General features: G+C 40.6%; 2 protein-coding genes across 2 annotated transcripts in view; one reads left to right on the top strand and one right to left on the bottom strand.

Moving 5' to 3' along the window:
* Positions 1-25,115, bottom strand: part of ablim2 (actin binding LIM protein family, member 2) — a 393,205-nt gene that overhangs the window by 237,604 nt on the left and 130,486 nt on the right. The window contains exon 3 of the mRNA XM_060832673.1: positions 19,450-19,633. Within this exon, the coding sequence (XP_060688656.1) occupies positions 19,450-19,633 (184 nt within the window). The remainder of the gene's footprint in view (positions 1-19,449; positions 19,634-25,115) is intronic.
* Positions 3,548-5,101, top strand: LOC132817284 (importin subunit alpha-3-like). Its single transcript, XM_060827699.1, has one exon. The coding sequence runs from the start codon at positions 3,548-3,550 to the stop codon at positions 5,099-5,101; it is 1,554 nt and encodes a 517-aa protein (XP_060683682.1).

Raw genomic sequence — 25,115 nt, 5'->3', positions numbered from 1 at the left:
TTGTGAAGAAGGAGCAGTTAAAAGTCCACAGGATGTGCTTAACAGCTTCTGATGTTTCGTGTTGCGTGGCTGGTTCTTTATGTATTTGCTAATTTAGACACATAATATGAGAGTATGTGGTTCTTCCACATAATTGTGGTCCCAGCACTGATCCGGGTAGAACTTCACTAGTTTCAGATTGCCATGCTGAAAACGTCCCTTTATCCTAACTCTCTCTGAGTTAGCCAATCCTCGACTCATAGCATACTAATGTACTACCCCAACAGCATTAGATTAGATTCCCTACAGTATGGAAACAGGCTCTTTGGCCCAACAAGTCCACACTGACCCTCCAAAGAGTAACCCATCGAGATCCATTCCCCTACCCTATATTTACCCCGGTCTAATACACCTAGCACTATAGGCAATTTAGCGTGGCCAATTCACTAGACCTGCACATCTTTGGATTGTGGGAGGAAACCGGAGCACCCGGAGGAAACCCATGCAGACACGGGGAGAATGTGCAAAACTCCACACAGACAGGCGCTCGAGGCAGGAATCAAACCTGGATCCCCTTGAGGCAGCCGTGCTAACCACTGAGCCACCATGCTGCCCCACTGTGCTCATGGCTGCTGTGCCATTCCATTGCTGGTGAAAGTCAATGACAGATTGCCAGTGCGTGTCCAGATACACAGTGGCCTTTCATAGATGGTGCAGGCACAAGGGATGCCAGTCTTTTGGTGAATGTTGAGTTGTTCTAGGAATAGCACATGGTAACAAATGACCTGACAAGATATGAGAAAGAACATGCAAAGTCTCAGTGAAAATCTCTCCAAAGATCTTTACGCAATTCAGACTTAGCGAAAATAAAGTGTAAGGTTCAGCTCACCAACTGTTATGCACCTTTGTTAAATTACTGGTTAACCCCTCTCTAATACACTAATATCATATCAGGATTACGGATCAGGGAAAGCTGAAGACTCCCTTCCAAAGAGGCTGATTGCCAGAGCTAAATCGAAAGGACTATAAAAATATTCTAACAAGGAGAAGTGTCATCAACAGCAACAGATTATACACTAGAAGAGGTCATTCTAGATTACAGTTGTAACACCTAGCTCAAGACCAGTGTATCACATATGCACCCATATCTCTCTACTCCTGCCTATTTTTACAGAAGTACTGGCAAGTTTACCAATTCTACCTCCTTATACCTTTTAAGGACTGAATTTGCTCCTCTATCATCATGGCCTGGGCATCATCTGCTTCCTTGGTAAAGACAGATGCAAGGAATTGCAAAGAAAACAAAACCTCAAGCACTCCATTGCAAACATGCCATTTCTGCCCTTTGCACCACCTCTGTCTATATTTGGATAATTAAAGTTCCCTATAATAACTATAACATCTGCACCTCTAAGTCATTTGCAGATATTTTTCCTGTATATTCTCCGAACTAGTCAATGACCTATACGCTAAGAAGTGTAACTGCATCTTATCTGTTCCTTAGCTCTACCCAAATCAAGTGGGCGGCACGGTGGCACAGTGGTTAGCACTGCTGCCTCACAGTGCCAGGGACCTGGGTTCAATTCCCGCCTCAGGCAACTGACTGTGTGGAGTTTGCACGTTCTCCCCGTGTCTGCGTGGGTTTCCTCCGGGTGCTCCAGTTTCCTCCCACAGTCCAAAGATGTGCGGCTTAGGTGAATTGGCCATGCTAAATTGCCCGTAGTGTTAGGTAAGGGGTGTATGTAGGGGTATGGGTGGGTTGCGCTTCGGCGGGTCGGTGTGGACTTGTTGGGCCGAAGGGCCTGTTTCCACACTGTAAGTAATCTAATAGTGGGCGGCACGGTGGCACAGTGGTTAGCACTGCTGCCTCACAGCGCCTGAGACCCGGGTTCAATTCCCGACTCAGGCAACTGACTGTGTGGAGTTTGCACGTTCTCCCCGTGTCAGCGTGGGTTTCCTCTGGGTGCTCCGGTTTCCTCCCACAGTCCAAAGATGTGTGGGTCAGGTGAATTGGCCATGCTAAATTACCCATAGTGTTAGGTAAGGTGGTAAACGTAGAGGTATGGATGGGTTTCGCTTCGGCGGGTCGGTGTGGACTTGTTGGGCCGAAGGGCCTGTTTCCATACTGTAAATCTAATCTAATCAAAAAAAAAGTCTGCCCCTGAATCCATGGGATATTCTCTTTCCCTGGCACTGAAGTGCTTTCCTCAATCAATCATAACACCCCTCATCCTCATCCTTTCCCATCTTTCTCAAATACCTTATCTCTGGGAATACTTAACACTCAGTCCAGGTCTTCCTTAAACCGGGTTTCTTATACCATATCATCATAATTCCAATGTTCATGAACTGTTACCATGATTTACAATGTTTTCATTTCTTCTTTTTTCCAACTTCACCTAGTAACTAAGCATTCTCTATTCTAGTACTATCTGTCTCTTCCAGTATTGTGTGCACTTGTATTCCTCTCTGATATTTTCTCATGGATCTCATAGATAAGTGATTTTAAACACTCACACAGTGCTAGCAAATGCTCCACAAGAAACTCCTTACTCTTTTGTTCAGGTATAACCGATCTGACTCAGTGGTATCATTATCCCCAGAGCCAGTCTCAATGTCCCAGGAAGCTAAAGCCTTTCCTACTGCAGTAACTTTCCAGCCACTCAGCTGTTTTATCCTCCTATTTCTACACTCATTTGAATGTGGCACTGGGAATAATCTAGAGATTACTACTTTTGATGTCTTGCGTGCAAACATTCTAACTAGCTCCCTAAATTTTGAAAACACATCCCCTTTCCTACCTATACTGTTGGGACCAACATGGACCACAACCTCTGACTGATCACTATTCCTCTCAGAGATCAAAGTCCCATAGCTGCTCTATGATATCCTTGACCCTGGCATCAGGGGAGCAGCATACCAATCCTGGAGTGATATCAATGTCCACAGAACCGCCATAGCACATTGGAGCAAAGCCGCCTGCATCTGGCATTCTTGGGAAAAAGGAGGAACTTACGTAGAAAGCAGAGAAATGGACAGGAACTCGGCCCTGTTCTGCCTTCAACAGCACCCGATGTGATAGGCTCTGGATTTCAAACAGGATAGCAGTCTATTACTCTGGGTCAATTGCTAATCTGGGTTTTTATGTAAACAAGGTGTCAACCAGATGAGCTGGTTGGTTGTAGTTTTCTTCACTCAGATGTGTTGAAATTTTAGTCCTGGAGTATTAACTAAATTTATTTACCAAAGCCTCATTTAAATATTGAAATGTGATTGGTTGGGAGGTTTGATTTGGATCCTGTCATAATACTGGTATGATGACACACTGGACTTAGTCACAGGTAATAAAAGGGATCTTGATGCGTTAACAGGCACTGTTGTTTTTGCACTCTTCATAGCAATATGGTCTTAGAGAATTTGTAATTCAGATCTACTCCATTCACAAGTTATAATGAGAGGTCCACTTCTGAGTGTAAAGGTGTGGAAACATTGGATAAGAGATCTGCAAACATTGAATCTTTCATTTCCCTTTTAAACACAAGTCCTTTTTTCCAAGAAGCAAATGGATATGGCTGATACCAATAAGTTGGATAATCAAAGGATAAAGAGCTTTAAGAAAAAAGGGCGGGATCTGGAGACTGTGAGACGACAACAAAATGAGATCGTTGTTGAACTAAGAAAAATCAAAAGGGATGAACACTACTTAAAACGAAGGAATGTCCTTGTGGGAAATGAAGAAACTGACCCTGATGGTGATATCAGAGTGCAAAACGTATCATTAGAAGAAATAGTAAAGAATGCAACTAGTGAAAACCAGGAAGTCCAGCTAGGAGGCGTGCAAGCTGTGAGAGAGTTAGTTTCTACTGATTATGCTCCTCCAATAGGTGATTTAATCAACTCTGGCATTTTTCCAATTCTTATGCACTGTCTACAACAGGATCATAATCATCAATTACAGTTTGAAGCAGTATGGGCTCTAGCAAACATTGCTTATGGTCCTTCAGAGCACACAGAGGCTATGATTAAATCAAATGCTGTTCCACTCTTGTTAAGGCTGCTATATTGTCCTCACCAGGATGTGTGTGAACAAGCATTACTGGCTTTAGGCAACATCATAGCGGATGGGTCTAAATGTAGAGATTATGTCATTAGTCTAGGAATTATAAAGCCCCTGCTTTCTTTTGTCAATGCTTCAGTCCCTATTACTTTCCTTCGCACTGTCACATGGGTCATTGTTAATCTCTGCCGTCAGAAAGACCCTCCCCTGATAAAGGCAACTGTTGAAGAGATTCTTCCAGCTCTATGTGTTCTTGTTCACCATAATGATATGCATGTCTTAATAGACACTGTTTTGGCTCTGTCCTATATAACAGATGCTGAAGACGAGCAAATCCAGATGGTTATAGATTCAGGAATAGTTCCTAGTTTGGTGCCTCTTTTTAGCCATCAGGAGGTTAATATTCAGACTGCAACATTACGAGCTGTAGGAAATATTGTAACTGGTACTGATGAACAAGCACAAGTAGTTTTGAATTGTGGAGCTCTCTCTCATTTCCCAGCATTACTAACTCACCCTAACATGAAAATCAACAAGGATGCTGTATGGTTTCTCTCCAATGTCACTGCTGGAAACCAGCAACAGGAACAGGCAGTGATTAATGCTAATCTTGTTCCTTTAATTGTAAATCTCATGGAAAATGGAGATTATGCTACTCAGAAAGAAACTGCCTGGGTTATAGCCAACCTAGCTAATTGTGGTAGGAAAGATCAGGTCGACTACTTGATTGAACAGAATGCAGTAGTTCCTTTCTGCAAGCTGCTAACACTGCTGGACCCTCAGATAATTATTGTGGTGCTGGATGGATTAAGTAATATCCTAAATACAGCAAATGATAAAACAGAACTGGTAGCAAATTCAATTGAAGAATGTGGAGCTTTGCAAATGATTGAACAACTACAACTGCACGAAAATGAGGAGATATATAAACTGGCATATGACATCCTTGATCAGTTGACATCAGAGGAAGGTGAAGATGGAACTCTTGAGACAGATAACATGGAAGATACAAAACTTGGCTTTAGCTCTTCTGCAAGCAGTCCAGAAAAACAAGTTCAAATCTGAAGAGGTATACTATCCTAGTTATAGAAACGGAAGATTTGATCCATCTTTCACGCTTCCAATGTTGCGTCAAATTGAAGAGCTGTTCTACAGACCGTGTTTGGCATTCCTGAAAAGTTCAAACTAGAGACATCTTCATTCAAACCATGGTTGTTATCCAATTGTCAGGCAAAAGAAAATCTGACCACTGTTTGTCCTTCTGCATATAGTTGAATGTGAATGTATGCAGGTCTGGTTTCCACCTACAAGTCAACAAATAAAGTCCAGAAAACAGCAACACAAGTTCGTCTCTATTCATACTAAGTAGATGTTGGAGAATTTGGGCAGTTAAGTTTTGACGTTCATATTTTGTTGTGCAAGGTAAGAAACTCAGAGAAACATGGATTGAAATTTCAGTGGCAGATTCCCAACTTGCGTGTGAAAAAATATTCTATTCATTTTCCAACTTGTTATCTAGTCATAATTCTGAGTTTACGTCCAGTAATGGTCCTGTACTTAAAGTGATTAACTTCACAATGGCCACTAAAAGTCCACCTTGGCCTACATTATTTTATTTCTATTAATCCCTTAGCATCATCAAATGTGTTTCTTCTGTAGCTCATCCATCCAAGAAGCAATGGTCTGGAAGTTCCGCAAAAGTTTTCTGAAACTCGCAGCGTTAAATTTAGATGGGAGATTGCCAGGAGGGACCAAGGGAATCATAACAATTACACTCATAACTACTTTCAGACACATATGCATTTTTCTTAGCAGTGGTGATGCAAATTCACTAGGATTGCATATGTTTTAATGAGATTACAGATATTTAAATATTTGGTCGAATAAACTCAAAAGGCTGAATGTTCCTATCGCTACGTTCTCTGAATACTCTGCCAAAGTTATGAGGGTAACCTTGTGAAATTTCAGCGGTAAGTATGTTAGATATGACTACTGTTCACATATCTGTGTTTCAGTGCAGACCTATTCACTGAGAGTGGGGTGACAAAATTAGCTCAATTATCGCAGCTTTAATTTTAATGCTAATAACAAAAATATGCACAAATAGGTTACAGGTTTCCTTTATAAGTGCTGGCACCTAAAATACTTTTTCTTGCTTATAGTATGAATAGTAATTACCTGGAAGTGTTGCATTTGTTATTCCTGTAATCCTCAATAATTCAATGTTCTCCAACCAATTTGAAATGGCCCCTCTGTGGCTTTGAGATGTCCCAAACCAAAATTAAATATTTTGTAATAATGTTCATCACACGATTCTCTTGCTCTTTTTAACCTTAAAAATCTCACACCAGGTTATAGTCCAACAGGCTTAATTGGAAGCACACTAGCGTTCGGAGCGTCACTCCTTCATCAAGTGATGCTCCAAAAGCTAGTGTGCTTCCAACTAAACCTGTTGGAATATAACCTGGTGTTGTGTGATTTTTAAACTTTGTACACCCCAGTCCAACACCGGCATCTCCAAATCTTTTTAACTTCACTAATTTCGATTATAGCTGATCACACCATAATTTCTATTATAATTTTTCTCCATTGTCTAGCTCAGTAAGTCTGCCCAAACTTTCTTCCATTCTCACCTATCTGGTCATAGCCAGAGCATCTTTACCAACTGCTGGTCATTCTAGCCACTTCTCATTAGCTCAGTGATCCACAAGGTCTTAGGGTACGTCTTCTCCTCACCTATTTATTGCTTAATAGTGGATGGCACATGACTCCTCTACAAACTCTCAAAACCTCTGCACTAATTTTGTATTGCTCAATTGCTGCTTGTTTGCTGACAACTTTCTGATGAGCAACAACTTCAGTAAGAACTTGGATTTAGATAGCGTTTTTAACATACTTAAACATCTCATGGCAATTTACACAAATTTAATTAGATGAAGATTTGTACTGAGTCAAAGTTTGAGATTTTAGGTGACAAAAACCTTGGGTCAAATAGGTACAACTTAAGTAGTGTTTTAAAGGAAGAGAAAGTACAGCAGTAAATAGGCAGAGAGTTTGGGAAAGGAATTCCTTAGCTTAGGGATTGGATGGCTGAAGACATGGCTGTCAATTCTGGGGCAAAGAAAGTTGTTCAGATTGTAAAGAATGGCTAAGAACATAATAAGAGAAAAACAAGGAGAGTATGAAATAAAGCTAGCCAGAAACAGATACGACAAGTAGAAGAGCATGTAGGGATGGACAATAAATGCTGGCCCAGCCTATGAAACCCACACCTCCTGAATAACTAAAAAATGATCTAAAAAGGAAAATCAGTTTATTATTTGAATGAAGAAAGACTGCAGAATTCCATACAGGTGGATTGGAGTGTCCTGGTACATGAATCACATAAGGTTAGTATGCAGGTGCAGGTAAATTAATTAGGAATGCAAATAGAATGTCAGTCTTTATTGCAAGAGGAATTGAAACTAAGTAGCAAAGCATTGCCGCAAATGTACAAGACATTAATTAGATTGTATCTGGAGTATGGCATACAATTTGGTGTCATCATTTATGAAAGGACATGTATCATTGAAAGCCATTCACGGATTTCTGGGGTGAAGGAACTACCTTATAAGGGAAGCAATGAACAGATTGGACCAATATCTACTGAAGATTACAAAATTTTCTTACAGAAATATGCAAGATCCTGAGGGGAATAGACAGGATGAATGCTCAGGAGATAGTTCCACTTGTCGGCGTTGAGAGGTAGGGAACAGAGGGGTTAAAAAATGGGTCTTCCACTTAAAACTGAGATGGGAAGAATTCATTTCTCTGAGATGGTCATTATTCTCTGTCATTCTGTCCCTACAGATTATTCAAGGTTGGGTCATAGAATATATTCAAGACTGAATTAGGTACATTTTTGATCAAAGGAATGACCTGTCCCTGTACCTTAGTCTTAAGGACTATGATATTTGAATTCCTGACGCTGATGGTAAACCAAACTGTTTACAGGTGTGAGGGACTCTGTCCATTTCCTCCACAAGGCTTTTATCAGTGTGGAGTACGTCATGCAAGTTAGAATACAGGCAGAAGTTTGGTTGAGCGTGAATTAATGGGGTTGGGGCAATGGGAGGGCAGTTAAGGGAAGTATTGAAATATCCATGTCTGGAGGTAGAGTATGCATAATACAAGTTTGTGCAGTAGATAGACTGAAATAGGAGGCATCACTAAGAAGCAGATAGGCAGTTTTTTCAGAATGGGGGATATGAAGGCCAGAGTTCAGCTCTTCATCAAATTGAATACCAAGAATTTCCAGAATCAGGTTCAGCTTCATATGGAACCAGTGGCTAGAGAATGAAGTTGAACGTAAGCTGGAACCAATAGTGTCAACTGTTTCAGTGATCCATCAGGTGAAAATTTGTATAATTCAGCACTGGATATTGGACTAGCTGTTTAACACCAGAAAAACATTGGTTCAAAAGAGATAGCTCTACACAAACTTTCACATGGTTGACCACACCATCCTCATCCAACACTTTTATCCATTGTTCAAGTGAATGGGACAGCTCGTTGTCTTCTTATTTTTCATTTACATAGACATAGCCAGAGGACCACTTGCAACTTTTTCTCTTCCCATTCTCTCATTGCTAGTTCTGGAGGTCCGCAGGATCTCACCACGATCCACTCCTGTTTCACACATGGAGAAAGTGAGGACCGCAGATGCTAGAGATCAGAGTTGAGAGTGTGTTTCTGGAAAAGCACAGCAGGTCAGGCAACATTTGAGTAAGAGAATCAACATTTCAGGCATAAGCCCTTCATCAGGATTTTCTAGCACCACGCGCTCTACTCCTGTTTCACATACACATGATGTCCATTGGTGAAAGGTAGTGGGGTAGAACTCAATGCTGTCAGTGTATACATGAAATCTGACATTGGGTTTTTAACTATAGTTACCAAGGGTTCCCTTGTGCAGCAGGTTATAATCTGAATTCAACTGAATTATGTAAACGGTTGGATAGGAAACAGTTGCAAACAACAAAGATAGAGCATGGGAATGAGAGTAAATTGGATCGATCTTGGAAAGAATCAGCCCAATCATGATAAGCTGAATGGCCTTTAATTTTTCTTTCCTTCTATAACTCTCAAATGATATGCCAATGGTAATACAGTATCTTGAATTTGTACTAAGTCTGTTAATACGACCCAAAAATTAATCAATTTTGCAATTATTAGTCTTGTTTACAAATAGCCTCACCTTCCCCATCTCAGTAATTTCCCTCAGCCTCCAAGATCCCTTTGTTTTCTCATTCTGATCTCTTACACATGCCTGATTTTTACCACTCCCTTACAGCCTTCTGTGCTTTCAGCTCTTTTGGGCCTAAGTTCTGAAATTCATTTCCTTTCTCTCACTGTCTCCTCCCTAAGTCAATTCTTAAAGCCAATTAACACTTCTGTCTGAAAATTTAATTTGGTAGCCTGTTGTCAGTTTTTTTCCCCTAACACTCATTTGAAGTGCCGTGAGGACAGTTTATTACGCTAAAAAGAATATAAATACAGATTTTTCTTACTGATGCTAAGATTGTGGTATAGTAGAGGAGAGCAAGGTAGAGGAGAGCAGGGGTGGAATGTGGTCACATTGGCTCAGGTTTACGAGATGTCTCACTGTGTTAGATTGAACATAGCAAAAAAAACCTCCAGTTGATGACTACTTACCTCACTTAGCTGACGAATTAGTACTTCGCTATATCATCCATGATCGGGAATATTACCAGAACTACTACTTTTTATTTCAGATTCCCAGAATCCACCGAATATTGCTTTTGAAAAAACCACAGTAATTATTTCTCATAATTTTGTAGAAGGTAAAAGGTAAAGTTGCCATTGTTCTACCAGACCATAGAGGTGCTCTTCCATTACAGAATGAAACAACTAGTAGTGTTTTAATCTGAGGGTCATCACATCTGAGGTGGCAGGTTGAGAAGGAGAGCTCTTCATGGTAACCTCAACCGATGTGGTGATGGAATCCTCGCAGTTGACATTACTCTGCTGTCCATTACATACCTGCTATCCAGCCAACTGAGAACTCCGGGATAGATCAGGAATGTGACTGAAAACTACCCACTTGCCTGATTGGTGTAGCTCCCAACAACACTCTAGATGCTCAAAATCATCCAGAACAAAGCAGCCTACTTGATTTTAACTCTACTTACCACCTTTAACATTCACTCCGTTCACCACCAACACATAGTTGTATCCCATCTACAAGATGCACTGCAGGAATTCACCAAGATTCTTCCAACAACAATTGCCAAATCACAACATCTACTAAATAGAAGGACAAAAGCAGCAGAAACAAGTCAATGCTATCACCTGCAAATTCCACCCCCCCCCAAGTCTCACACTCCTGACTTGAAACTACAACACAATTCTTCACAGTCACTGGTCAAAATCCAGAGAGTTTCTTTATAACAGCACTATGGGTACCCCCATGCTCCACGGACTTCAGTAGTTCAAGAAGGCAATTCAGTACCAACTTCTCTAGAGCAATTCAGGTGGTCAAGTGCTGGTCTAGCCAACAATACCCACATCCCATGAACAAACTTTGAAAAAAGAAATTACACAGTATATTTTGTTCTCATGAACATGCCTGTCACAGATGCATCTATCCATGGCAATGGCAGGAGCAGTAAACACAATAATTGTTAAGTCATGTCTTAGCAAAGAGAACATCATTTGTTTTGCATGGCACTCTCACTCTGTTAAATGGGAGAGATTAAGGTTCAATCCAGTAACTCAAAACTGGGTGCCTTTGAGACATTATGGAATAGCATCAGCACCAGCACCAGCACAATTGGATTCCATCATAATCTGCAACCTCATAGTTTAGGGTACCTGCCAATCTGCCTTACCACCCAGACATGGAACCAACCATAACCCTAATGAACTCTAGCCAGCTACAAGCCCATTCAAGGTACTCTGATATTGCTACCCTTCCCATTCTCAAATCCAACCTGCTGGGTGTTTATTGTATGCAGTTCACTGGCAGCTTTTTTATAAGTAAAAAAGGAGTACAAATTTTGCTCACCCTCTTTTGGAGCATGAATAGACAGGTGGAGTGACTGCTAAACTAATACCCATTTTGAGTATAAGTCAAATATTTCAGTATTGTAACTTGACAAACAACAAGAAACAAAATTATCTATCAGTGCCAGGAAAGGCACACCTGCCAAAATAACTACAGCTGCTAAAGACAAGTTAGGAGTTACTAACGGTCATCAATACGGTCTATCCTCAGCCAGTTGAACCTTGGAAGACACAATATCATGTGCATCTCAGAATACACACTGCACCATGTCTGCAAGCCAGGCAATCTCTTAAAGAAAGGGTTAACAATAAAACTTGCATCAATTAGGATTACAAAAAACAGAAAAATTCCTCTACAACCTGCTTAGGGAATCTGAAGCGAGTCCACAAGACCTACTCACTCTTAGTTAACATTACCAGTTACATTTTATTTGGACAGACAAATCTTCACACCATCAAGGAGGTAGATTTTGCAGCAGTTCATTTCACATGCACATTACCACATGGTTAAGGATGGAGGCAATTGTGTCCAGTTGCTCAATGTTCAAGATGACTGGTTTTAAATCTGGACATTAAACTTGAATATTGGGAGTGTCATAAATCAAGTCTTCTGTGTCTGATTCTCCAATCAGACAAGGGTGCAATATTGGAACTTAACTTGACAACAGATGTCCAAATCTTTAGAGTTTATATAAATGAATCAACATATTGAGGCATCAAGCTGCCACAAGTTAAAATTACTTCCTTCTAATAACAATCTGCACAATACACACTACATATCAAGAACACAAGAAGTGGAAACTTCTTCCTTGAAGGAGGTCCCACTTCCATCCATTGTAGTTTTGGCAGAAACACTGCAGAAACTTTTACTGCGCATGTAGACATGACGTGTTGCGAGTCTTTAAATAAGAGTCCAGAGAAACCAGGCACTAATCAAAAATGCAAGACTAAAAAAAGCTCATTAAGATGTTCAAAATAAAGGGATGTTACAAACTAAATATGGAAAGACTGTTTTCGCTCCTGACAGCCAATAAACAGAATGGCACCAATGTAAGATTTTCTCACCAATGTAAGATTACCGAGAAAAATCAATGGAGGAATTTGGATAATTTGTTTTTATATAAAAAACATTTTAGGTTATAGAGCATTGTACTAGTGACACCCAATTGGGCATAAAATCTAAAACAGACTTTCAGAGAAATGGATAAAGCTTTGTAAAGGAAAAAAAACTTAAAAGGGGATGGGAAAATAATAGGAGAATTGAACTAAGCAGATAATTCTAAGAGAATGTAGTTAAGTTTTTTTTCCTATGCTGTAAAATTATACGGATCTGAAATTACAATCTGGCTTTATGCAAGTGCAGTCGATCTCCAACCAGAAAACTAGAAAGTGGGATTAATCACAGTGTTGCTCGAATTCCACTTTTATAAGAAGTTGTGTTTGGGGAAGTGGCTAAGTTGTCTACCCATTCTCTTTTCAAAAATCACGTCAGACAAATTTCCCAGGCTAGCTCGGGATTTCAGTCCATAAGCCAAAGATTGGAAACTGGCAAGATTTTAGAGGTGGACCCAGGATTGGCTTGAAGATCGCTACAGCAAGATATTTTCAACACAATCGAGCCTAACCTATTTCCTACTAAATTCTTCCTTAGCCACCTCTGGAATAATGCCACCTCAGCTGACATTACCAGATTTGGCCTGACTTTTTCTGTTCAGGCTAATATAGAATTAATATTATCCCTCTTGTGCCAGATAAACAGCCAGAGAAGATGGTATTCTATCATTCAATTCTTACACTTGAACTCTCTAATTCCCAGAATCTTAAGTTAGTGAAACTATGTCACTTTGTTCACAGTGGTATGACAATCTACAATCTACATATTTTTAAAATCTAATTTTAGTGCCTCCTAATTAATTTCTTCTATACTGTTTGTAACTTGCTAGTGTAAGTATAAGACTTAGCCCTTCACCTTGGTCCCTTAAATGCTCAAAACTATCAGTGAGGCAACCTAAAGTGGCACATGCCAATTCATCTCTGTGTGTGTGCGCGGTATGGAGTTGAAATATAAAAACAAGTTGTTGCCAATATTAATTTACTGCAAAGTAGAAAAGGAAGAGATATCCGAAGCAGATAACAAATATGATAATGAAATACAAAATTAGGGAAAAACAAATTATGAAGCTAACAGACAGGAGTTTGGAAATACAGTCTGGGAGCAATTGTTCCACAGAAAGGGCACAGCAGATACGTGGAGATTATTTAAGGAGCAGTATTTGCGAATGATGCACAAATTTGTTCTTCTGAGACAAGAAGGAAGGAGTAAGATTAAGGAACCTTGGATGATAAGAACAGAGGAACTTCACATCAAAAGGAAGAAGGTAGCTTATGTAAGGTGAGGCAGCAAGGATCTAACACAGCTTTAGACGACTACAGGCTTGCTAGAAAAGAACTCAGAAATGGACTGCGGAGAGTCAGGAGGGGGCATGAAAAAGGCTTGGCAAGAAGGATTAGGGCGGACCTAAAGGCATTTTACACATACATGGGGAATGAGAGAATGATCAGGGAGAAGGTAGGGCTGATCAGGGATAGCAGAGAGAACTTGTGCATGGAGTCTGAGCAGATAGGGGAAGCCCTAAATGAATTTTTTGCTTCGGTTTTCACCAAAGGAACTTGTTGTAAATAAAAACTTTGAGGAGCTGGGATACAGTCTTGACCGGATCAAGATTGATGAAGTTGATGTGCTGGAAATTTTGGAAAAGATTAAGATAGATAAGTCCTCAGGGCCAGACCAGATTTATCCTAGGCTGGTCCGGGATGCAAGAAAGGAGGTTGCTAAGCCGCTGGTGAGAATATTTGCCTCCTTACTCTTCACGTGAGTTGTACCGGAGGATTGAAAGAAGGCAAATGTTGTTTCTCTTTTCAAGAAGGGTAATAGGGAAATCCTTGGCAATTACAGACCAGTCCGTCCTACATCTGTGGTCAGCAAAGTTTTGGAAAGAATTCTGAGGGATAGGATTTATGACTATTTGGCAAAGTATAGTGTGATTAAAGGCAGTCAGCATGGCTATGTGAGGGGCAGGTCATGCCTCACAAATCTTATTGAGTTCTTTGAGGAGGTGACGAGACAGGTCAACGAAGGTCGAGCAGTGGATATGGTGTAAATGGACTTCAGCATTTGAGAAGATTCCCCATGGTAGGCTCATTCATAGTTAGGAAGTACGGGATACAGGGAGATTTGGCCATCTGGATTCAGAATTGGTTGGCTGACAGAAGGCAGAGAGTGGTTGTAGATGGAAAGTATTCTGCCTGGAGGTCAATGTTGAATGGAGTCCCGCAGGGCTCTGTTCTTGGGCTTCTGCTCTTTATAGTTTTTATAAGTGACTTGGATGAGGAGGTTGAGGGGTGGGTTAGTAAATTTGCAGATGACACAAAGGTTGGAGGTGTCATCAATATTAGAGGGCTACTGCAATCTGCAGCATGACATAGACAGGATGCAGAGCTGGGCTGAGAAGTGGCAGATGAAGTTCAAGCTGGATAAATGTAAAGTGATGCATTTTGGAAGGTCAAACTTGAATGCTGATTATAGGATTAAAGACAGGATTCTTGGCAGTGTGGAGGAACAGAGGGATCTGGGTGTGCAAGTACATAGATCCCTCAAAGTTGCCACTCAAGTGGATAGGGTTATTAAGAAAACATAAGGTGTTTTGGCCTTCATTAACAGGGCGATCGAGGGTTTGCTGCAGCTCTACAAGTCCCTGGTGAGACCACACTTGGAATATCGTGTCCGGTTCTGGTCGCCCTACTATAGGAAAAATACAGAAGCTTTGAAGAGGGTGCAAAGAATGCTAACCAGGATGCTGGCTGGACTGGAGGGCCTGCCTTATGAAGAAAGGGTGAATAAGCTCGGACTTTTATCTCTGGAGAGGAGGGAGAGAGGAGACCTGATCAAGGTATACAAAATAATGAGTGGCATAGATAGAGTCAATAGCCAGAGACTTTTGCTCAGGGCAGGATTGACTGGTACAAGGAGTTATAGTTTGAAGATATTAGGAGGAAGGTATAAAGGAGACATCAGAGGTAGGTTCTTTACACAGAGAGTTGTGAATGCATGGAATGCGTTGCCAGCTGTGGTGGTGGAAGCAGAGTCATTGGGGATATTTAAGCGACTGCTGGACATGCACATGAATAGCAGTGAGTTGAGGGGCGAATAGGTTAAGTTACTATATTTTACATTAAGTTTAAATCTCAACACAACATCGTGGGCCAAAGGGCCTGTTCTGTGCTGTACTTTTCTACGTTCTATGTTTTTCAAATCCATAACTGTTCAGGCAGCATCTAGTGGAGAAGTAATGGAGTTAATGTTTTGGGTCGATAATCTTGTACGAGAAGCTGCCTGACCTGCTGAGAATTTCCAGAATTTCCTCTTGTTATTTCAGTTTCTCAGCACCCACTTTTTTTTTGCTTTTGAAAAAATATGGGGCTGAACTTAGCCAAGTGTCAGTTTTAGTGACTTTCTTGGAGAGTTGCTCTCCATGAGCCCCATTGAGTCTTCTGATGCTATTCTCTGAAATTCAACTCATCAGTTGTATTCTTATGCCACTCTGCTTGTCCTAACTTTCCTCTTACCCAGGAATGGTTTTCACCAGTGGCTGGACCTCATGAAATTACTGGTGCTGCTTTTAAAGCCCAGGCACAACTGACAAGTATCTCATGAATACTGGTGCTTATAAGAAGTATCCAGAGCCAGGAACAACATTTCACCTCTGACCTGATTTCAGGCTTCTTCTACTGATGGATCACTATGAGAAAGCAACCTCTTACATTTTCTTCTCAGACCATCACTATGACAAACACAAAAATTTGTATAAAAATCATGATAAGAAAAATGACCAACATGACCGGCTCCAATGCAGAGTTTGGAGCTCTCAGCTTTGTGTACATTGTTACAACATTTCAGGAGCTAGAACGTTGCTTAGCAACCAAAAACAACACAAGCAAAATAAATTCTAAACAGTGAATCAAATGAGACAGACAACTAGCAGAAGATTATAGATTTGTCATTGTTTGGTGATAATTAGACATGACCTATTATTGACTATTAACTATATTTATTCATTTTTCAATGACATATCTATGCCTTGATATAAGATCTGACATATTTATGATGCAAACTGTCTTAATTCTTAATGTGACATAAACAAGAATGGTAAAACACCAAAATCAACGATACACAAAAGAACATATGACCTTGAGTAACACTCCAAAATATTCCCTTGCATTATCAGCTAATTTGTGATATTTACTTTTATATACCACAAACATGCAATAGGATATCTATAAAAAATTGTGCTAAGCCTGGATAAATTTTCATGAATTTATATCTTTCCTGAATTAAAACTAACTGTATATACAGATGCAATATCATTAAAGCAAATGCATATTGTGATAAACATTGGTGCAAATCTAAGATTTCAAGACCATATTGTAACAATTAAAAGATTGTAGTTGTGTTGTTCTGGCAGCCTTCAACATTATAATTTGCACATGTCCAATGGACGCTAGGCTAGGACCAGGAATAGGGGAAAAGATTTGGTTCGTGTTTCTATGCCTGCGGTCTTCTTCAGGGTTTAATGCATGATAGATAGGTACATCCAGCAAGACCACTTCTACCATTTGGCTGTTGTGGATAAACTCCTGCATAGGCCAGAGGAGGACGCAGGTATGCTCATTAACTTTGTGTTTGTTCAAACAACCTGAAAGCATGTCAGGCTTTGACTAAACAGAATTCTGTGATATTCAATCTGACTCTTCCCGATTCTGTCCCACATGAACCCTTCAACCTATATAGCCCTGGGTACATATACATTGTTTATGTTCCATTCTTGTTGAACAAACAGAAACTGTCCATCATAGGTCTTCCTCAAACCTATACACATGAATGCATTTATACTCTCTACACTCTTCCTATGCCTCATACAGGCTTTACAAGGTTCCTCGCCAGTCATTTCTGCTGATGTAACCCTTAGGGTGCTCAAACTTCAAATGTAGCTAACAGTAATAACTTATAAAGTGTTATTTTACTGCTATTATTATCCCTTTATATAAATAAAACCCTCATTTAATTCTAAATATAGTTCCCAGCTTTTGCTCATGGCTTAGCCCAAAGTAGCCAATTTTAGTAATATTGTCCTTTAATCTCCACCATCCTGGCCATCCAGCTTGTGATTGTAAAGGTAGCGAATCAGACCATTTGTACCAATGGGAGCTCAATTCAGGCCCCTGCTTGATTACTTTACCCTATACTCATTAAAGTATAGTTTTGATTACTTAATGCCTTTTTTAAGTTGTCCACTATATGTAAGAGTAAAAAGTGAGGTCTGCAGATGCTGGAGATCAGAGCTGAAAATGTGTTGCTGGTTAAAGCGCAGCAGGTCAGGCAGCATCCAAGGAACAAGAAATTCGACGTTTCGGGCAAAAGCCCTTCATCTCCATTATATGTAATCAAGATATTAGAATCGTTAATATTTACGTTTTGGGCAGCTGTTAAACATAAAGCCAACATGCAACTCTGCCTGATGGTAAATACCAGGAGCACTCTCAGTTTTTGATTTTCTTTTTCCATTGTGTTGTTCTGCTGGGCCATTTTAACCAGATTTGTTTTTCTGAGGTACTGGCCCAATTTAGGATTGATTGGAGTTTGAGGTAACTGTGGAGTAGAAGGGTTCCAGGTAGTAAAGTCACAAAGATGTCTCTAATAGCCCTCTTACCAACTTACTCTAGTGTGCTCATGTGGACTTTTGTTAAGATTAGATGATCCCAGATTTGTTCCTACCCCTAAATGCTATAAAATTGTACAACCTTCCTTGTCTCCACAAACATCTGTAAGATTACTAGCAGAGATGGTAGATGAGTGTAGCTCAATACATATGCTAAGTTGTACCATTCAACCGTTTTATGGGGCTTTAATAATTAGAAACTGACCCTGTTCCTTTTTAGGAAAAAGTGAGGACTGCAGATGCTGGAGATCAGAGCTTAAAAATGTGTTGCTGGAAAAGCACAACAGGTCAGGCACCATCCAAGGAACAGGAGGATCGACATTTCGGGCATAAGCCCTTCTTCAGGAATGAGAAGGGTGTGACAAGCAGGCTAAGATAAACGGTAGGGAGGAGGGATTCGGGGGAGGGGCATTGGGAATATGAGAGGTAGGAGGTGGTTAAGGTGAGGGTGATAGGCCGGAGAGGGGGTGGGGGCGGAGAGGTTTGGAAGAAGATTGCAGGTCAAGAAGGCGGTGCTGAGTCTGAGGGTTGGGACTGAGAAAAGGTGGGGGGAGGGGAAACGAGAAAGCTGGAGAAACCTGCATTCATCTCTTGTGGTTGGAGGGTTCCTAGGCAGAAGATGAGGCGCTCTTCCTCCAGGCGTCGTGTTGCCATGGTTAGCGATGGAGGAGGCCAAGGACCTGCATGTCCTTGGCGGAGTGGGAGGGGGAGTTAAAGTGTTCAGCCACAGGGCGGTTGGGTTGGTTGGTGCGGGTGTCCCAGAGGTGTTCTCTGAAACGTTCTGCCTGTCTCCCCAATGTAACCTTCCCCTGCAACCGCAAGAAATGCAAAACTTGTGCCCATACCTCACCCCTCAATTCCCTCCAAGGCCCCAAGAGATCCTTCCATATCCATCAGAAATTCACCTGCACCTCCACACACATCATTTACTGCATCCGCTGCACCTGATGTGGCCTCCTCTACATTGGAGGGACAGGCCGCCTACTGGCGGAATGTTTCAGAGAACACCTCTGGGTCACCCACACCAATCAACCCAACTGCCCCATGGCTGAACACTTTAACTCCCCCTCCCACTCCGCCAAGGACATGCAGGTCCTTGGCCTCCTCCATCATCAGACCATGGCAACATGACGCCTGGAGGAAGAGCACCTCATCTTCCGCCTAGGAACCCTCCAACCTCAAGGGATGAATGCAGATTTCTCCAGCTTCCTCATTTCCCCTCGCCCCACCTTTTCTCAGTCCCAACCCTCAGACTCAGCACTGCCTTCTTGACCTGCAATCTTTTTCCCCGACCTCTCCGCCCCCACCCCCTTCTACGGCCTGTCACCCTCACCTTAACCTCCTTCTACCTCTCGTATTCCCAATGCCCCTCCGCCAAGTCCCTCCTCCCTACCTTTTATCTTAGCCTGCTTGTCACACCCTCCTTATTCCTGAAGAAGGGCTTATGCCCGAAACGTCGATTCTCCTGTTCCTTTGATCTGCCTTACCTGCTGCGCTTTTCCAGCAACACATTTTTAAGCCCTGTTCCTTTTTACATTACTATCATTCTGAAAAAAATATATATTTCCTTACCTGCAAACAGCACAAACAAAACACTTTGGATGGTAAGTTTTTCCCAGAGCTGAAACCACTTCACCTTCTATAAATTCATTACAGCTGAAGCAGCGTGTTCCATACAGTCTCTGATAGTCAGAAGTACAGATGTATTCCTCTTGCCTCACAAAAAATCCACCCTCGGCTAAGTCACATCCACATACTGGAACAAAAGCAAAAAGATGAGCTTGAGTCCATTTTAACACTCTGAAATCTTAACCTCTCCATTCATAAGATGTGTGATGTAAAAGAGGGCGAGATTGAAACCTAAGAGCAACATCATTAACTTAGTGGCTTAATGTCATCCACAATGTAACAAACAGATAAGGGAGAACTGTAAACACACACAATGGTTGGCCACTATATCTTAATGAATGATATAATAATACCTTATACTACATTACTTTTATACTCCTAGGGCGAGGAAATCAGTTGAAACGGTTTTTGATACTGTTTGATATTATAACCATTGAAACAGAATATTCCACATTAAACTGATTATAGCACAAAATAGTGGCCATGATCATACTGAATGGCACAGCAGGCTTGAGCCACCAAACTGTCTGCTCCTACCTTCTATATTTCTATTAATTACCATTGTACTTCCCATTTTCAATCAGTAAGGTTAAACACAATAAAATTATGTCACAGATTGTGATACATTAATATGCACTGTAGTATGCGTCTTCTACAATGATGAGAAGGTGGTGAGACATCACATAAATGAATATGTTACATTTGCAGAAGTCTAAATCAAAAGCATCACATGCAGTAATCCTTTCTTTCCCAAGTATTGTAAAACTTGTTTACATGACAAAGGCATCAAATATCTTGGTCTCAAAATTTGCAACAAAGTGGAAAGATAGAAGGCAGTAGAACTTCTTTTGGTTTAATTAATAAAAAAGGTGATTTAATACACAATAAATCCTCTGTATCCCCAAAACCACGGAATTGCCTATCCGTACCAAAAAAAACCAAATATCAACATCCACAAGCAAAAACTACACATCCATTATATTTTCAATGATTTTAACCTCTTTCTAATGAGCTCTGCACTTGCGAATTTCATCATTTGTGGGGGTTCTCAGGAAATGAACCCTCGAGGATACAGAGGAATGATTGTAGCTCATGGTGTGGAGGTGCCAGTGTTGGACAAATTTAAAAAACGCACAACACCAGGTTACAGTCCAACATGTTTATCTGGAAGTACAAGTCTTCACAGCACTGCTCCTTTGTCAGGAGCAGCGCTCTGAAAGTTTGTACTTCCAAGTAAACCTGTTGGACTATAATCTGGTGTTAGATTAGATTACTTAGATTAGATTAGATTACTTACAGTGTGGAAACAGGCCCTTCGGCCCAACAAGTCCACACCGACCCGCCGCAGCACAACCCACCCATACCCCTACATTTACCCCTTACCTAACACTACGGGCAATTTAGCATGGCCAATTCACCTGACCCGCACATCTTTGGACTGTGGGAGGAAACTGGAGCACCCGGAGGAAACCCACGCAGACACGGGGAGAATGTGCAAACTCCACACAGTCAGTCGCCTGAGTCGGGAATTGAACCTGGGTCTCAGGCGCTGTGAGGCAGCAGTGCTAACCACTGTGCCACCGTGCCGCCCACATTGTGTGATTTTTAACTGTGGTTCATTGAACATCCTAAAATATCTCAAGACAATTCATTGCAGCACTATAGAACAAAGTTATATGACATAACTGTGGCGTTTCATGAAGGATAAGAAGCTGGAATGTTTAATAAGTGCAGAAACTTTATTGAAGAGATACACTTATCTGTTTACCTGTAAACTGGCACATCATGTCTCATGATGTTACACAATCAGACTCAAAGTGACTATTCAACATATTTACACAAATACACATTATTCCCAATGAAGACATTTACAATATTTACAATAATTTATGACTTTCCTCACTCTTTGGCCATAACCTTCAAGTCTCTGCAGAGTAGCATCTAAATTGTGGAGATGCTCTTTTCTTGATTCTCCTTCTGAGTAAAGTATTGCTTAGGGAACACTTCTTGCACTCCATTTAAAATCTAATCCATGACATATTGGAATAACTCAGATGTAGATGTGAATCAAAATGCAAATCTCTTGTAATTGTTTAATCATTTATGTATTACAATTGTCAAATATTTCTGTGACTCAGGATCTACATTCATTTGGGGATAGCTTTTCAGTAAAATTGTGCTTAGTTAAGCCTGACATCCAGCTAGTCCAGCATATAGGTCACTGATTAAGGACAAAGGGTACAGTTCAGCACATAGTACCAGATTAATACAGACCTTAAGATCATCACAGTTGGATACCAATCCATCTTTCTTCATCACTGGTATGATAAATGTGGCCAAAAACTCTCATTAATGGTTTCAAGGATTCCCATCTTGACCAGCCTCTCTAAATCTGCCCTCAGTCTATAGTCTGATTGCAAAAAAAACTGATCTAGCCTTACAACATTCTACTTGATTTTTCATCTTTGATTTTCAATTTGACAGAATTTTTTCTTATGCCTCCCAGATTCCTTCAGAGAACAATGGCATGTTTCTTTAGATTTGTGATAGATCAGTCTCAGAATCTGACAAGCAATTTATTCCAGCACAGTTGAATTTGATTTTCTGCAACTACATTCTTCCTAATAAAGCTGGAAAATTTCCTTTAACATGCGAGGACAAATCCTCAGACTGACAGTTTAACTGAATAGTCACATTGATACAATCCCTTAAAAGATACCACTTCATCATTGTACATTCTTAGTACAACCTTTGTGGGTTGCATTGCAATGTGTCTCAGCTGCTTCTGGTACGTACTTTCAGGTATCAATGAAACCGCCACTCCGGTGTCCGCCTCCAATCTTACCAATTTGCCATTCAGTATCACACTCAAAGTGACAGTCCAATATACTTACAAAAATAAAACACCCAAACAACATGAGAAGACATTGGTCCAAATTTCCCAGTCTCTGGATTTTCAGAGACTGGACATACAAAAGAAAATGTATGTCAGAAGTGAAGAATAGATTATTGAGTAGGCAAAGATCTGAAAAAATGAGTATAATGCATTAAAATGAGGAATTGTCTACTTTTGCCAGGAAAAGAAAATCAGCATAATACCTAATGGCACAAAATTGCAGAGCATTTGAGTGTCCTTAAGCATTAATAGCACAAGATTAATATGTCTGTACAGCAAGTAATTAGGAAAGCAAATAGAATGTATCATTTCTTGTAAAGTAAATTGAATATAAAAGTAGGAAGATTATTGCTTCTATTTTACAGGGCACTGACAAGGCATTTGGAAAACTGTGCACAATATTGATAACTTTATTTAAGGAAGGATATAAATGCATTGGAAACAATTCTAAGAAGGCTCACCAGGCTAATGCCTGGAATGATGGGGTTGTCTTATGAGGAAAGGTTGGACAGGCTAGATTTATATCCTCTGAGGTTTAGGGAGGTAAGCAGTGACTTAATTGAAAGATACAACATCCTGTGGGGTTTTGACAGGGTGGATACAGAAAGGATGTTTCCATTTCTGGGAGAATCTGGAAGCATGGGGTCTTTAAAATAGGGTCACCTATTTAAAAGAGAGATCAGGCAAAGATCAGAACGTTATGAGTCTTTGGAACTGTCTTCCTGAAAAGATGGTGGAAATAGAAACAGAAGGCAGAGACAGATAGATTCTTGTTAAGCAAGAAGAAGAAAGGTTCTCAGTGGTAGGCAGGAATTCAGACTTCATCAGATCAGCCATAATCTCATTAAACGGGAAAGCAGCTTGAGAGGCTGAATTGCCTACTCCTGCTCCTTATTTGTATATTCATGTTTCAATATGCAAACATTGTGGAAACGCCTGAGAAGTTTACAATTTCAAAGGGCAATTCTCCTGTTCTCTGAGACCCTGTGAGAATGTCTTCACCTCTCAACTATAGAGATATTGGGAGAAGTGCATCACACCTACCTGAATAGTTAACACTCCTCAGAAGAATCATGCCATTAACTTAGAGGACCAAAAGTACAAGTCAAGGCGGCAAACTTTTTTTTAAAGAGGAGGAGATTAGTAAGGCAACTTAAGTTTGCACACCGTTGGTGGAACAATTAAAATCAGAGACTCTCAAAAGGCCAGAATTAATGCAGCAGAGATATTTTAGAGCATTGATGGTATGGACAGAGGGAGAAGTGAGTCCACAACAAGGATTAGTACTTTAAATCAAAATATTTCCTGACTGGAAGCCAATGTAGATTGATAAACTCAGGGAAACATAAATGAAGGGGACTTAGTGCAAGTTCAGACAAAGTCAGCAGAGTTTTGTATGGCCTTATGTTTACAAAGGGTTGAATACTGGAGAGCAGCCAGGAGGCAGTGCATTCATTAAGTCTTAAGGTCATAAAGGTATGAATGAGAGTTTCAGAAAATGAGCTGAGAGAGAGTAAATTCAAATGAGGGCACAGAGGGAGAATAAGATATTTTTGTGTTGTCATGAATATAAGGTTGGAAGTTCATCTCCTTGTCAAAGGTGACACCACAGTTGTGAACAGACAGGATTAATCTCTGACAATTGTCAGGGAAAGAGATGGAGTGAGTCGCTAGGGAACAGCATTTGAAGCAAGTGCCACAAACAATAGCTTCATTTTCCTAATATTTAGCTGGTGAAACTTGAGAATGTTGCAACTTTGAGCTAGGACAAAATTTAGAACATCAGACAAAGTTGAACCAAATGAGTTAGTGGAAGGAAGGAATCAATAAAGGCAACATATCAGATGTCCATATAAGAAAGTCCATGCACTCCTCACACTTATTGTCAGAAGAGCAGAGGTACAGTCCTGAAATGAAAGCAAAAATATCACATTACAAATTTTGGCACACAAAAAAATACTTTAAAAGTACACGGAAGAACAGAGTGTCACAACATTAAAGATTATCGGTCTGGTGTTGGTCGTAGAGTATTTTTGGCACTGCAGACTTGGTGGGCTGAAGAGCCTCTTCTCTACTATATAATTCAAATTTTAGGCTTACTTTTGATGTTTCCTGGAGCTTAGCATCACCAGACTCTACTCTAAATTGCTGCTGCCTCATTTATAGGAGTTAAAAAACTGAAAATCCTAGTTATATGGACTTGTAATTTTGCATGTTTTTATAATATATATAATATATATCTTTGAGGAGGTTTTAGATTAGATTAGATTAAATTAGATTAGATTACTTAAAGTATGGAAACAGACCCTTCAGCCCAACAAGTCCACAACTACCCTCCGAAGAGCAACTCACCCAGACCCATTCCCCTACATTTACCTCTTCACCTAAGACTACGGGCAATTTAGCATGGCCAATTCAATTATCTTCCCACATTTTTGGGAGGAAGCCAGAACACCTGGAGGAAACCCATGCAGACACGGGGAGAACGTGCAAACTCCACACAGACAGTTGCCGCAGGTGGGAATTGAACCCAGGTCTCTGGTGCTGTGAGGCAGCAGTGCTAACCACTGTGCCACCATGCCGCCCTTGAGGGGCAATGGGCATCTTGAACCAAAAGCTGATGATTAATGTACCATTTTAGAACTACTTGACTGTGGGAAATGCATTAAGAACATGGTCAAACATACAGAGTGCCAGTTTGTAAATCATTTCA

The sequence above is a fragment of the Hemiscyllium ocellatum genome, chromosome 1 (assembly GCF_020745735.1).
Source record: "Hemiscyllium ocellatum isolate sHemOce1 chromosome 1, sHemOce1.pat.X.cur, whole genome shotgun sequence".
Taxonomy (NCBI): domain Eukaryota; kingdom Metazoa; phylum Chordata; class Chondrichthyes; order Orectolobiformes; family Hemiscylliidae; genus Hemiscyllium; species Hemiscyllium ocellatum.
The sequence above is the reverse complement of the archived record's forward strand: the minus strand, read 5'-3'. Positions and strand labels throughout refer to the sequence as shown.